At 42.0% G+C, this 15,893-nt stretch overlaps 1 protein-coding gene across 1 annotated transcript in view; it reads left to right on the forward strand.

The window, feature by feature from the left end:
- The first annotated feature begins 2,385 nt into the window (after nt 1-2,385).
- The window catches only part of LOC110506093 (potassium/sodium hyperpolarization-activated cyclic nucleotide-gated channel 4-like), a 71,316-nt gene continuing 57,808 nt past the window's right edge, over nt 2,386-15,893 (forward strand). The window contains exon 1 of the mRNA XM_036964557.1: nt 2,386-2,946. Within this exon, the coding sequence (XP_036820452.1) occupies nt 2,386-2,946 (561 nt within the window). The remainder of the gene's footprint in view (nt 2,947-15,893) is intronic.

Here is a 15,893-nt window from a genome sequence, read left to right on the forward strand (position 1 = left end):
AGGCTTGCAAGCCGAAGAACACCATCCCAACCGTGAAGTACAGTGGTGGCAGCATCATGTTGTGGGGGTGCTTTTCTGCAGGAGGGACTGGTGCACTTCACAAAATAGATGGCATCATGAGGCAGGGACAATATGTGGATACATTGAAGCAACATCTCAAGACATCAATCAGGAAGTTAAAACTTGGTCGCAAATGGGTCTTCCAAATGGACAATGACCCCAAGCATACTTCCAAAGTTGTGGCAAAATGGCTTAAGGACAACAAAGTCAAGGTATTGGAGTGGCCATTACAAAGCCCTGACCTCAATCCTATAGAAAATGTGTAGGCAGAACTGAAAAAGCATGTGTGAGCAAGGAGGCCTACAAACCTGACTCCGTTACACCAGCTCTGTCAGGAGGAATGGGCCAAAATTCACCCAACTTATTGTGGGAAGCATGTGGAACGCTACCCAAAACGTTTGACCCAAGTTAAACAATGTAAAGGCAATGCTATCAAATACTAATTGAGTGTTTGTAAACTTCTGACCCATTGGGAATATGATGAAAGAAATAAAAGCTGAAATAAATCATTCTCTCTACTATTATTCTGACATTTCACAGACTTAAAATAAAGTGGTGATAAAGTGGTGATCCTAACTGACCTAAAACAGGGAATTTTTACTAGATTTAAATGTCAGAAATGGTGAAAAACGGAATTTAAATGTATTTGGCTAAGGTGTATGGAAACTTCCGACTTCAACTGTAACTTTAAAAGGACACGATAGCTATTCAAGAATTGGGGAGAGCTTTGCTTATTTGCAGTTCCTGCTCCTACAGACTGGTCTCATAGACTAGTCATATTACTATGATATGTTACATGGTTACATAAGATAGAAGGTTACTTATGGCAAATAATGAAAGGAGTGGGGTTGTTCGAGGTGGATGTATAACGCGAACGGCGTGTTTGAATCTAATTACGTTAGCAACATTTTAACAATTTTTCGCTACTTTTTAAATGCTTAGCATGTTAGCTAACCAGTGCTTGACTTGGACTGAAATAGGTGCCGATACTGTTATATTTAGGTGCAGGAGCTCCACTTAACTTTTCAGCTAATATTCTATAAGAGGAACAGGAGCTCAAGCAGTAGAACAGTTAAGGTGCCGGTACTCAGTGAGCTCTTGCCCAAGTCAAGCTAACCTGATCCACTTTTTTAAACCTTTATTTAACTAGCCAAGTCAGTTAAGAACACATTCTTTATTTACAATGACGGTTACCCCCAACCGCCCTATGGGCCTCCCAATGACAGTCAGATGTGATGCAGCCTGGATTCAAACCAGGGACTGCAGTGACGCCTCTTGCATTGAGATGCAGTGCCTTAGACTGCTGGGCAAATTGGAGCCACCCCTTCACCTAACCCTAACTTTAACCCTTCCCCGAACCCTAACTTTAACCTAACTCCTAACCTTAATCCCTAACCCCTCATGCTAGCTAGTATTAGCCACCTAGCTAGCATTAGCCACCACAAATTGGAATTCGTAACATATCCCTTTTGCATATTCGTAACATATTATATGAATTGCAAGTCGTAACATATCATAGTAATTTGTAACATATCATACAAAATGGATGATGGACATCCACAAATTAATACATACCATATGAAAGGTAAAATATCATACTAAATGGAGTGTCTCAGATTTATGTAGACTACAGAGTAATACGAAATGCTCTAAAACCACGTTGGCTCCTATGGCAACCCATCAGCTTCATGAATATTCATCCTACCAGAATGCTTGGGACAATAGATGTCAGCGGGTCCTTGGATGCTGCTGCTGATGTAGCCTATGGTGCGTGATTGCATTGCATTGTTTATCATTGAGAGGCAGCTGACACAAATCTGGAGGAAAAGAGCATCCCTCCTTACGCCGTTCATGACCTCCTCGTCTCCTCTCTGTCAGTCGGCACGTCCCTCACATATCATGCTAAGGTGGCTTCTACCAGATTTCCCCCCTCACTTGGTGCGCACACGGTTTGAGCGTACGTGCCTACCACGAGTGTTATGGTGAATCGGACAGCGAGAGAAGGCATATCTAAACTGTAAGGTAATGATCGAGAGAGGAGCCTCTTCCTGTATTTGCACCAGAAGAGCCACAGCCGCCCGTGTCATGTGTATCAGTGTAATGCTTTCAGGGTTTGAGATTAGCTCCAGACTGGTCGCTCTCACTCACAGATAGGGAGCTGTGTGGTTCGTGGCTATACTTCTCAACAATAACCATCCTATTCTGGACATCTATTGCATTTGAAATTGTTCGTTCCGTCTCAATGTCATAATGGACAGGTTGCACTCCTCCATGCGTAAAAGGCTCTACAGTTTGCCACAGCATATTGGACAGAAAGCTTATATTATGGGCGAAGGAGAAGACGGCGACAAGGACACCCGGAGGAAGAGTATTAGGATGAAACCCTTGCCGTCACCAACCTCCAGAGGAAGCATCAAAGGCATCGGGGAGACCAGAAGTGGAGACACGGTGATCATGGAGACAGACATTGGGAGACCAACGAAGACCAGTTTAAACGGAGATTGTCGGAGATTTCGTGGCAGTTTCTCCTCCATCACCAGTCGGCATGTGCACGACTCAGACTCGGCGGAGCAAAGGCGCCTCATCACGGAAGGGGACGTCACCCCGAGCGAGGAGAGCCCCCCCGGGGCTATTGGCGGTGGGGCGGACCAAGGTGCGCAAGGCGCCAGCGCTGGTGGTGCTGGTGGTGCCCAACATGCTTCTCTTGACCAGGAATCAGGGTTCATAAAGTTGGATGGTATTGATCAAATTTCGCCGGACGACGAGAGATTGTACCAGGCAGGATTCATACACAGGCAGTTTGGGGCAATGCTGCAACCGGGGGTCAACAAGTTCTCCCTAAGGATGTTTGGGAGCGAAAAGGCGGTGGAACGGGAACAAGAGCGGGTTAAATCCGCCGGATTTTGGATAATTCACCCGTACAGTGATTTCAGGTAACTACCTCCATTGCGTTCTGGTCAGACGTCAGAGCGTCATGCGCGGATGAAGTGTGGGCAGGATGCGTCCATACACACTCACCTAGCCTTCAAGGCAAATGAAATGGGTACTTTATTTTCAACTGATAATTTCACTATCTCACTATCAGGTACAATGGCAAATGCATTAGTGATAGGGTATTTAATGATGGCATAAGAAAATGCCATCATCTCGGATATAAAAGGATACATTTGGTTTATCCCTAATTCTGTGCATAAATGTGTGTGGAACAATTTGTTTAATGAATTGAAAACAAATCAAAAATAATTTACACGTCTGAGAATTACATAATCCCATGATACTTACTCTTCATTTTAAATGTATTTATTAGACATCATCTATAATAACTTATTCAACATTGGAAATCTAATAATAGTCTAATAAATGTAATGTAGGCAGATATATACGTGGCATCAGAATAATGTGTGGCAGGAACAGGCCAAACATCACACACATAGATGGTTCTCAAAGGTGTCTGTTCATTTTCTTAAACACAATCAATAGAAGTGTACCAATGTAATATTCTCTCTTTTTCATTAAATCCAAGTTATATTCAGGGAAATGATTTATCACTAATCAATGTACAGCAACTCTATTGGCTTTATGTGAGGTGATGTGCTAATGACTGAATAATTACCCCCCCCCCCCCCCCCCCCCCACACACACACACACTAGTATTTAAGGTTTCAGGTTTCATGTGTTAAAAATGATCATAACCAGTTCTACCTATAAATTACCAGTATCATTCTTCAAGTTTTCATATGAGGTATACATGGAAGTGCAGCCTCATTCTCTTGTTATTCATTAAGTATTGCCCTTGACTGTGACATTGGCTATACAGTACAGTGCATGCATGTGATGCATGGCTTCGAATGTAAAGCACAGGATTGCTTAGCATTATGGACATTGTCCATTATTGATGCTATACGTCAAGGGCCTACTGGCCATATGTCCAAAAACATACAGTGAATTGTGAAGTATATCCATAGAACGGGTGGATCATGGCTACAGAGAGTAGGAGTTCCAGCACAAACCAATATGAATGTAGCCTGCATTTATAAAGCATTTTCACCCATTTTCAAAATAAGCAGTGATCTTTATAATCCCAATAATGTAATTAAGTTAATAACAACCTCTTACACAGGTTTAATTTCTTTAGTGGATTGTAATCATTCAGCTCATGCATGTAATATAGGATAGATTAGGAGGGAATATTTTATTAAAGACATTTTTTAAAGTATCGCAGCAACCAGATACAAAGTTTGATATTGCAATAGTAATATTTGTTATGCATAATTTAAATAGTAAATATATATTGTACAATATCATACTATATTATATTAAACTATATTGTACAATATCATACTATATTATATTAAACTATATTGTACAATATCATACTATATTATATTAAACTATATTGTACAATATCATACTATATTATATTAAACTATATTGTACAATATCATACTATATTATATTAAACTATATTGTACAATATCATACTATATTATATTAAACTATATTGCAGTTTAACACAATTTGAAACAAATGATAGTAATATACATGAATCCTTATGGTTCTTTCATGTATGAGTTCAACCAAATTATCTCAAATTCATGAAACATTTGAGAGGTGATCTTAACCTACCTAGTCACCATACTTTTCAGTATTCTGATACGTTCAAAAATATTTAGGTCATTGACACATTTTGTCTCTGGCTGCCATATTGGGGATCTGTATCAGCGTTTCAAGGACAGTGAAATGGCACATGAAAACTTTTTCAAAAGTTGAACTCTGACCTCATGCTTACCTTATTCTTTTGAGGTGACACTGAATTGTCAACTGGACATACACAATCTCTAATCATATAGTTAAAATAAAAGCCTCCAGCTATTGATATTACATGCTGGCTAATGCCTTTATTGTTACCAGACGAAACGCTAAGTGCAAAAATGTATCATAGTGTTGTGAAAGACAATAGCAGAAGCCTAATTGCCCGGCAGATCTTTCCCTGTCCTTGACATTGGATTTGATCCAGCTAGTTTGTCTTTGGTTCATCTACTGTACACTGATATAATGATATACAGTAATGCCTCATCCAACCCCATCACCTGTCACACAAGCAGAAGGTGTGTCATAACAGTAGTGCTTCAAGAACAAGACCAGGTTTGTCTCGCATGCGAGAGACAAGTCTGCGTGACGAGTGTTTACAGGCAGGCTAGGCTGGCGGCCAGAGAGGGAGAGAGGGAGCAGGCAGGCAGCAGTGTCAGGCAGGCAGACACAGCCCAGGGCTGTGGATAGAGAGAGAAGTCTCAGGGAAAGGAAGGCACTCCATGGAAAACAGACTGATTTATCTGCTTGTTTCCCCATTGGTCTTGTGAATCTACACAGACATTCTGCTGCCTTCACATCACAGGATGGTGCACATTTCTCAGATGCCTGGATTACTTAGCTCAGGCTGCCAAGAAAAGAAATGGGATGTCATTTGCTTTGCCTTTGCAAGAAGTGTCTGTGTGTAGGTGTGTGTGTGTGTGTGTGTGCACTGTGCAAGTGACAGTATATAATAGTAGAAATGCATATCTGTGTAAGTTGGGAGTTGAATCATACGATTTATTGTACCATCATTTTTAATTTGTTTTATCCAAGGATATTTTCCAACAGTGTTGAGTAACCTTCATAATACACAGTATTTAGTAACTGGAACACTGGATTCCTTTTGTCTTATTGTCAGTATTCTGATTATGTTTACGCATTTCATACCAATGTTATTGGATGATTTCTTTCTCAGTGGGGAGTATTGGTATTCAGCGAGGGCTAGATCACAGATGCTGCAATCAATTACCTGGCTGTTACCCCTCTCTCCCACCACAAGGGCCATCATCTCCTTTCCCAATGTGACCCCTCCCACCTGTACCACTACAGATAGCACCTCCTACACTAAAGTCCCTCCTCTGTCTCCCACACCTGCAATTGCCTCCCACTCTTGCTATAATTACCTACACCCCCAACTTCACTCTTTCCCCTTCTAAAGAAGTGAGGCTAGAGTTACTCTATAGACAGGAGTCTGCCAGTTCTATTATACCCACTCCCTCTGTAGCTACAGTCTCTGACTCCGCCTGGCATCCAACACATCCTAATGTCCAGTGGCCATGCCTGCCAAGTGGCATGAGAATCAGGTCAATCACTTGCCTTGCTCAGTGTGTGTGGGAGGGTATTACTGTATATCGGCGTAATTATATTTGAAACATTTCAGCTAGCTGACAGCAGTTTACACGCAATAAAATCAGTTGACTGTGATTATATGGGACGTTCCTCTCACTTGTGCAATTAAAAATCTCTTTCAGTCCTGACTCATTGTTAAATGGTCTGCTATCGTTATAATTTAGTCATCCAGTTGATGCCTTTACCCTTAACATAGGTCACGATGAACATTCTGTGCTTCAGCAAGCTTAAGTGTCCCCATTGAAGTACAATACTCTGCTAATGAGTAGTCTTGAAAACCCGACCCTAGGCAACAGTGACTAGGGTCTGGTTTCAATGATGGAATCTTTTGGCATAGAGGAACTGTCACTGCCTACGTTACTACTTTATCAGCTTAAATAAACTACAAAACAGTTGCTAGCAAGATGGAGATCACAGAGGCAATTTTTAACGAGTGCGTTTCCCAAGTAGCTAGTTTGCACAGGTTTTAGTTAAGGTAGTTGATGCAAAGGTATTGACTGCAAACTTCTGATTTTTTTGTCTTCCCTTATCTGCGTAGGCAGTGACGAAGCCAGACCCTAGTCACTGTGTTGCCTAGGGTCGGGTTTTTGATAATAGCTAATGAGTGCAGCTGTCTAAATGTATATGAGATGAACAAACTACTTTTTTGCAGTATCATCCCACTAAGCACCCTCCACTAACAGGTTGCATAGCTACAGACTTGTGTGAGAGATTGGATTAATTCTTGTTTGCGTGGAGAATCATTGTACCATCTAAATCACTGTGAAATGTATTTTCCATAACCAAAAATATTGTAGTTTCATCTGTTTGAAGCTGGTGTACAAAACCGAAAGTAAAACATGTAAAAACAAAACTTAAGAACTGGAAGCATAGAAATAGCGGACATAGAACAATCTATTGCTTCTTAGACTTGCTTTCAATGAGAATGACATCTCTATAACTCACATTTCTATGTGAATTTGGTCAGGTCACCCAAAAAGCTACATATTGCAGCTTTAAAAGAGGAAGATTATGATAATGAGGAAGTGTTTGATTCTGTGTTGTTCAAATAAAATCAAAATCAAATGTATTTATATAGCCCTTCGTATATCAGCTGATATCTCAAAGTGCTGTACAGAAACCCAGCCTAAAACCCCAAACAGCAAGCAATGCAGGTGTAGAAGCACGGTGGCTAGGAAAAACTCCCTTGAAAGGCCAAAACCTAGGAAGAAACCTAGAGAGGAACCAGGCTATGAGGGGTGGCCAGTCCTCTTCTGGCTGTGCCGGGTGGAGATTATAACAGAACATGGCCAAGATGTTCAAATGTTCATAAATGACCAGCATGGTCAAATAATAGTAATCGCAGGCAGAACAGTTGAAACTGGAGCAGCAGCACGGCCAGGTAGACTGGGGACAGCAAGGAGTCATCATGCCAGGTAGTCCTGAGGCATGGTCCTAGGGCTCAGCTCCTCCCAGAGAGAGAGAAATAAAGAAATTCACACAAGATACCGGATAAGACAGGATAAGTACTCCAGATATAACAAACTGACCCTAGCCCCCCGACACATAAACTTCTGCAGCATAAATACTGGAGGCTGAGACAGGAGAGGTCAGGAGACACTGTGGCCCCATCCAATGATACCCCCGGACAGGGCCAAACAGGAAGGATATAACCCCACCCACTTTGCCAAAGCACAGCCCCCACACCACTAGAGGGATATCTTCAACCACCAACTTACCATCCTGAGACAAGGCCGAGTATAGCCCACAAAGATCTCCGCCACGGCACAACCCAAGGGGGGGCGCCAACCCAGACAGAAAACACAAAATAGTTCCCCAAGCAGGCATATTGACTACAATCAGAGACCGAATAAACACATGGCTGAAATTAAAGTATAGAAGGAGATGAAGGAGGATCTTGTAAAGGGCATGGTTGAAGAAGTCAGAACTCTGTGATTGAGTTTCAATTTCCCTGGCTGCTCCAAAGCCTTTGCTATTTAATATTGTCATAATACGCACAAATTAAAGTGTCACTGGGAGTCACACACAATCATGACTACAGAAATTCAGCAATATTTTCTCTTCTCAACTATTGCATAACGTTGAGAGGGAGAGGAGGAGCACAGCACATCTTCTGAGGGGAAAAGACGGCTTAAAAATGGCATCGTAATCCAATCTAAAGGCTCATTTCCAGAGCCAAAGCTGTACAGCCTCATTTCTGCTCATTGCTGAACATGCGTCTTCTTCCTTTCTTTGGGGAAGTGATGTAGTCAGCCAGCCAGCCAACCAGCCTGCAGCAGATGTGATTGATTGCTGTTTTGTATGGGGTGAATCAGTGAGAGATTTGGCAAGGTTAATGACGGATGATGTGACAGCAAAACGTTGTTCTCCAATCTTTAAGTACCTTTTAATAACCTTGTAATTCAGCAGCACGCTTAACGATGCATCATCAGTAGTAGTATATTGCTTAATACTGCCGTATCGCCACGGAGTTGGAAAATGACAATACTTTTAACATGAAAGCTTATTTTGGTTTTAAAGACTCTATTAAACATGAAACAGTGCTCCCAAACCAATCAGAAGAGGAGGTTAACCTGGCCTGCTGTGTCTGTCAATCAGTCGACTTCCTCCCTCCGCCTCACCCTCTGCCAGGAGTTTCCCTGTTCAAACCTTCAAATCCCACATCTCACCTGGCCTTTTATTCATCCTGCATAACCATCGCCATCTCCCCAAAGAGATTTCACTCGGCAGTAAAAAAGGCCTCTAAAAAGACATCTTCTAGTTCCTTCTCCTCCTGTTCCCTTTACACTGGAATACATTAAAGAGAAGTAGAGCAGATTTAGAAGACAGAATGCACATTACTGTAGGTTGAATACATTTCGAGGGCCAAGAAACACCTTTATGTCCAAATGTGCATTAGCAGAAATACTTCCTTCTGAATGCATTTGGTAACACCCATTAGTTCAGCTTGCTTTAACTCTCCATGACAGGGTTATTATCCTGTTTCTAAAATACACCTCTGTTTGGAAATGTACTGTAGCGGTCAGCCTGTAAAACTGGGATAGGAGTTGTGGCTGTCATTATGAAACTAAAGGGGAATGCTTGCTGCTGAATCAAAACTGTTGCTCTGGAAATACAAATGTTTCAGCAGCTCAAAAGTAAATATATGAACTGTCCCTTGTATTACAGTCTAGACAAGTATTCTGTGTGTATAATGGCTTCCGTTTGAATCCCCTTTTGGTTCATCAAAACAATAATGGCATCCCAATTCAAAATGAGGTCGTATAACTGACTCCCCCATTTCTATTTTGTGTACATAAATGAAGATTGCATATTGAATGAAAGCAGAACTGTATTTGTATGGTGGCTCGTCATATTGATCTCGTGACAGTGCTTTATAAAATGTGTCTGTTGGAAGCACAACAAATAGCTTGTCATACAGAAATTCAGCTTTGCCTGTTCAGTCATAGATTGTTTCTAGGTTGAGAAAGCTATGGACTAAATCAATGTACAGTAGACTGTTTCTAATACACTATAGTGACTGTGTACTAAAACCTCTCGGAAAATTGCCATTTGAATGACAAATGACACAGGTGTAGTACACGGTTGCAATGCTCTAGTACTGTTCCTCTGCTTGCTGAGGATGCACGCACACACGCACACACACACTTTATTGCTCGCTCTCGACTTGCTCGTAGCTCAGGTAGAAAGGGAGGGGGTGGGATCAGATGACAGTGTTGTCTACGTTCAGCCAGGTTGATTACAGTTGATTTGAGGGTGCGTTTTCATATTGATTTGTTTGGGTCTTGCGGGACCTCTAGCTTGTCATCGGGTGATTTATAGAAAATGAGCTGGGAGGAAATAATGCAGGCTCTCCACCCTGCTTGGTGGCCACATGCAGCCGTAGTTTCAGTCTGACTGCTCAAACCCTATTGGTGGGTGTTGGGAGTGAGAGTCGCCCCCTGCTCCGGCCCCCAGCCAGCCCCCATGGAGCATGTCTCCCCTCTCCTCTGCACGGCACACCACAGTACAGTGCTAATAGACTATGGCGTAGGGGATGCCATAGTGGGGAAATGGGTGCGGCCGGAGGAGTCATTGCACCCTTTTTTTCATTTAGTGAAGGTAAAGCACAGGATTAGCGTGAGCTCTGGGTCTGGCCGAGCCTGAGAGTGGGGTAATCAAAAGAGGCTGCTGCCGTGTCCATCCACCAATATTAGGAGCACACATCACATCACAGAGATTATTACAACACAATTTATTTAATGGAGGGAGGATGGGATGGAGAGGTTGAGGGTGGGCCGTGGGGGCGGGCTGCCAGTCAACGTGGCACGGCGGCAGAGTGATTGAAATGTACCGTGTGACCTCAGTACACTTGTGGGAGCGTGACACGCAAAGCAAACACTCCTCATTTGAGAAGATATGTATGTTTATGTATTCTTATTATGTCATTTAATTAGAAATGAACAATAGCGTTGGTAATCTGCTGGGGTGAGATTATATTGATTGATATACATTTCTTTGAAGTATTTTTGTCACCTGGCAAATATGGTGTTGGTTCGTTGTGTGTCCTTCCCATTGCTCTGTCCTCTGCAACATCAATTTATAATCTCACCAGGTGGATTCACAACCCCAGACAGCCCAGATCCATTCACGAGTTTTTCTTCTTTTAACACTTTTCACTATCAAATGTGTTTTTCTTGCCGCTAGACGTCTGTGATTATTGTTCCACGGACCAGTGGTAAATATGTCAGTTTCAGTTATCTCAACGTTTCAGGGGCAGTGTTGTGTGATGTGAAAAAGTTATTTCTCTCTATTCATCACCCTGCAGTGAAGGAGAAAGTCTCAAGCCCTGTGTGTGTGTGTGTGTGTGTGTGTGTGTGTGTGTGTGTGTGTGTGTGTGTGTGTGTGCCGTTGGTGTGACATCTAGGTGACCTAGAGCTCTGCAGACCTGCCTGCTACAGCCTGCTAGACATAACTATCCCCAGGCCATTTGGATAAAAGACCTGTGATAGGAGAATATAGAATGAACCAGCATTCCCACATGAGATAGGTGGTGGAAAAGGGAGAGGGGGTCTAGATTTTCTGACTAAAATCTATGTGGATTACAGTCAGATGTCATTGTGGTGATGTTTCTTAATCTGGGTACATGATGGCAGCCTTGTGAAATTAACAGCAAACTTTCTTGAAGAAATACACGTTTGATTTGTAATCATCAAAGCCAGCTGAATCAGTAGTTACCATTGCTGCAGGTTCCAGTGACACATTACTGTGTGGATCAGTGACGTGTGGGGAGGTCGGTGGCTGGTGAGGCACTAGCTATTATCAAAGCCAGATTTACTCACAAATAAACCTTGCTGAAGCCCAAGTTCACCATACAACAGATAGCTCCAACAACCACAGTGACATAGGCTATTAACCGAAATTGACAAAAATATTCACCAATGTAGGCCTAAATACAAATGTAGCTAAGATTCACAAGCGATAGCCAAATATTTCTTATCATCCGACGCTGTTTAACTCAGCCCCACCATATCACAGACCGGTGTAGCCAATCACAATTACAAACATGTTGGTGGTGGTGGCATTAAAATACCAGTATATGGACACAATTCCACCAAAGCACCGCACGTGCAAGCAAGCGCACACAAATATTATGAGAAATATTATTACACACACATATAATTAATAATATTGCTGACACACCCTGATATGTTTCACCTGTCCTCGTTATTGTCTCCACCCACTCCAGGTGTCGCTTGTTTCCCCCAGTGTATTTATCCCTGTGTTTCCTGTCTCTCTCTGTCAGCTCGTCTTGTATGTTAGTCAAGTCAACCAGCGTACTCCTTTTGCTATTCTCTTTTTGCTAGTCCTTCCGGTTTTGACTCCTGCCTGACTCTGGACTTCTTTCCCGCCTGCCTGATCATCCTGCCAGGCCTGACCTTGATTCTGCCTGCCCTTCGGTCCCTTTTGGACTCTGAACTGGTTTTGACCCTTTTGCCTGTACACAACCGTTCTCTTGCCTTCCCCTATTGGATTAATAAATATTGTAAGACTAACCATATGCCTCCTGTGTCTGCATCTGGGTCTCGGCTTGTGTCATGATAATTTCTAACTGTCCAATTATCACGTTTCAGACAAGACCCAAATGCAGACTGTGTTGAAGTAACAATGTTTATTACAGCAACGGGGCAGGCAAATGACAGGTCAAGGCAAGCAGGTGTCGATAATCCAGAGAAGTGGGGCAAAGGTACAGGTCGGCAGGCTGGCTCAGGGTGGGCAGAAACGGTCAAAACCAGGAATAATCAAGAGACAGGAACAGAGGGGAAAACTCTGGTAGGCTTTATGAAACAAAACAAACTGGCACCAGACAAACGGAGAACACAGGTATAAATACACAGGGGATAATGAGGAAGATGGGCGACACCTGGAGGGGGGTGGAGACAAGCACAAAGACAGGTGAAACAGATCAGGGCATGACACCAATGCAGCCGTTTTTATCTCAATATCAAATCATATCTGGGTAACAATTAAGTACGTTACTGTAATTGTTTTTCAATTGAAGTGGTCAAAAATAACACAAAAATACAATAGCTAAAAAATAATAAAAGCAATTTCTCAAGCAAGAAGACTGCCTGGGATTGGTCTGAGAGAGGGGCCTAATTGCATGAGCCTAATAGGAGGGATATGTAACCTGATAACTAGTTGTTATTGGCAGAGAGAAGGGCAAACTCTCTTTGTTATTGGTCTATTAACCTATATTGCCTGGACCTCCTGAGTGGTGCAGTGGTCTAAGGCACTGCATCACAGTGATCGAGGCGTCACTACAGATCCGGGTTTGATCCGGATCTGGAAGAATGCCAAAATCCCGAAGTATCCCTTTAAGTTTAGGCATTAATTCTGAGTGGTTAAGGTTTGGGAAAGGCTTAAAACTAAAAAAATAAAAACGAGTGTCTAGCACTGCGACTGAACACGTGACCCTCAGAGCCGGAGTCTGCGGCTTAAACGCCCATCCAAAACAACCAGGTTGTAAGCCTATTAAAAGGTAATAGTTGCTCACATTGCCCCTAGTGGACAGTATAGCTTCCACATTTCGACAGGTTCTAACGTAATCTGGTACCGGCAGAATCAGCACGTCCTGGAGTATCCGTAACAGAATGAGCTGGAACAATGATGAAAATGACCTTCAGAAGAAAGTATTTTATAAGGTAGCTGAGGCCGTGGCCAGGATTCAGCAGGTTAACTGTGGTACTCAATGGACAGCACCTCTGTCTAGCCATCTATAATTGTTACCGTTTGTGGACAGGCAAGTAGACGGTTTGTGGACACAGTTAGTTTCACACGCACTGGTTACGTTTTACAAGTTTGAAAAGGCTAATAAACAATTATTCTCATATTCATTCAACAGTACCCTAACCCGCAAATTGCAAACAAAAATGCAGGTCTACCTTTACTTGTAAACAAAGTCTATTCATCTGTCCTAACATCACGGACTGCTTAAATCAAATCATTCTGTATTCTGCTTGATGTAGGCCTACCCAAAAACACGAAGTCGTCAAGTGTCTGGGTTCATCATTACCACGAAATGCTCCCCTAAGCATGTTGCTTTACTAAGGTCCTTCTTTTCCTTTAGGCTACCATCCCACTGGGCACAGACGTCAATTCAACGTCTACTCACATTGATTCAACGTAACGTCATTGTAATGACGTGGAAACAACACTGATTCAACCAATGTGTGCCCAGTGGGTTAGCATTGTGCATGGTCACATGTTGTTTTTGCTGCTCATTTGTCTTGTGGGGTTTTGCATGGGTCTCCGAGCTGTGTGTTAATAGTTTAAACAGACAGCTCGGTGCATTCAGCTTGTCAATACATCTTACAAAAACAAGTAGTGATGAAGTAAATCTCTCCTCCACTTTGAGCCATGAGTGATTGACATGCATATCATTAATGTTAGCTCTCTGTGCTGTGACCACATGACTGAACAGTGTCCAGGTGTGACAAAACTAGTACCTGTAGGGCCTGATCAAACACCATTTTTCAAAAGGGATGGTAACCTAGGAATGGTAACCTAGGGATGGTAACCTAGGGATGGTAACCTAGGGATGGTAACATGCTGATTGGTTGGCTATTTGAGCCAGCATTCTTAGGTAGCGGAATGACTTTTGCAAATAGGAGTGGCAATAATTTTCCATCCAAGTTGTCAGATCACAGTGTCTTGTCATTGTTGATAGACAACAATCATTTTTTCACCTCTTCCACACTCACTTTACGGAATTCAAAATTACAAGGCTTGTCTTTCAACATTTGATCAGTTATACTTGGATGTGTAGTGTCAGCGTCTGTTGCTGGCATGTCATGCCTAAGTTTGCTAATCTTGCCAATGAAAAAATCATGAAAGTAATTGGCAATATCCGTGGGTCTTGTGACGCATGAGCCATCTGATTAAATGAATGATGGAGCTGAGTTTGTCTTTTTGCCCAAAATGTAATTTAAGGTTCTCCATAGCTTTTTACTGTCATTCTTTATATCATTTATCTTTGTTTCATAGCCTAGTCTAGTCACATAATTTCTCAATTTGCAGTATGTTCGCCAATCGGTTGTGCAGACAGATTTATTTGCCGTTCCTTATGCCTCATCCCTCTCAACCATACCATTTTTAAATTCCTCATCAATCCACTGGGATTTAACAGTTTTTACAGTAATTTTCTTAATGGGTGCATGCGTATTAATAACTAGAATAAGCAATTTCATAAATGTGTCAAGTGCAGCATCTGGTTGATCCTCATGACACACCGCGTACCAACAAATATTATTTACATTAACAACAATCACTACAAAAGATATTGTATGACCTCTTATACACTATATTAGGCCCAGCCTTTGGAACTTTGGCTACTATATATGGCTACTATATTGTGATCACTACATCCGATGGATCTAGATACTGCTTTCAAGCTCATTTCTGCAGCATTAGTGAAGATGTGATCAATATACAGTATGTTAATGATTTCATTCCTGTGCTGTTTCTAACTACCTTGGTAGGTTGACTTATAACCTGAACCAGGTTGCAGGCACTGGTTACAGTTTGAAGCTTTTTCTTGAGTGGGCAGCTTGATGAAAGCCACTCTCATTATTTAAATCACCCAGAAAATATACCTCTCTGTTGATATGACATACATTATCAAGCATTTCACACATGTTATCCAGATACTGACTGTTAGCACTTGGTGGTCTATAGCAGCTTCCCACCAGAATGGGCTTTAGGTGAGGCAGATGAACCTGTAGTCATATTACTTCAACAGTATTGAACATGAGATCCTCTCTAGGTTTTACAGGAATATAACTCTAAATATAAACAGCAACACCTCCACCATTGGCATTTCTGTCTTTTCTGTAGATGTTATAACCATGTATTGCTATCACTGTATCAAAGGTATTATTATCTAAGTGAGTTTCAGAGATAGTCAGAAAATGAAATTATGAGAAGAGCAGGCAGGGGAAACAGTACAGGTGGCTACTGGTAGCACAGCCAGTCTTTTTGTTCATACCACTCCTGTTTAAACGATCTGATGATTTTCTGGCCCCTCTTCTGAGGAAGGTCAGGAAGCCAGCTGTTTTTTATTTAGCCAACCTGTATTTAACTAGGCATGTCAG

Source organism: Oncorhynchus mykiss, chromosome 26, assembly GCF_013265735.2.
Source record: "Oncorhynchus mykiss isolate Arlee chromosome 26, USDA_OmykA_1.1, whole genome shotgun sequence".
Taxonomy (NCBI): domain Eukaryota; kingdom Metazoa; phylum Chordata; class Actinopteri; order Salmoniformes; family Salmonidae; genus Oncorhynchus; species Oncorhynchus mykiss.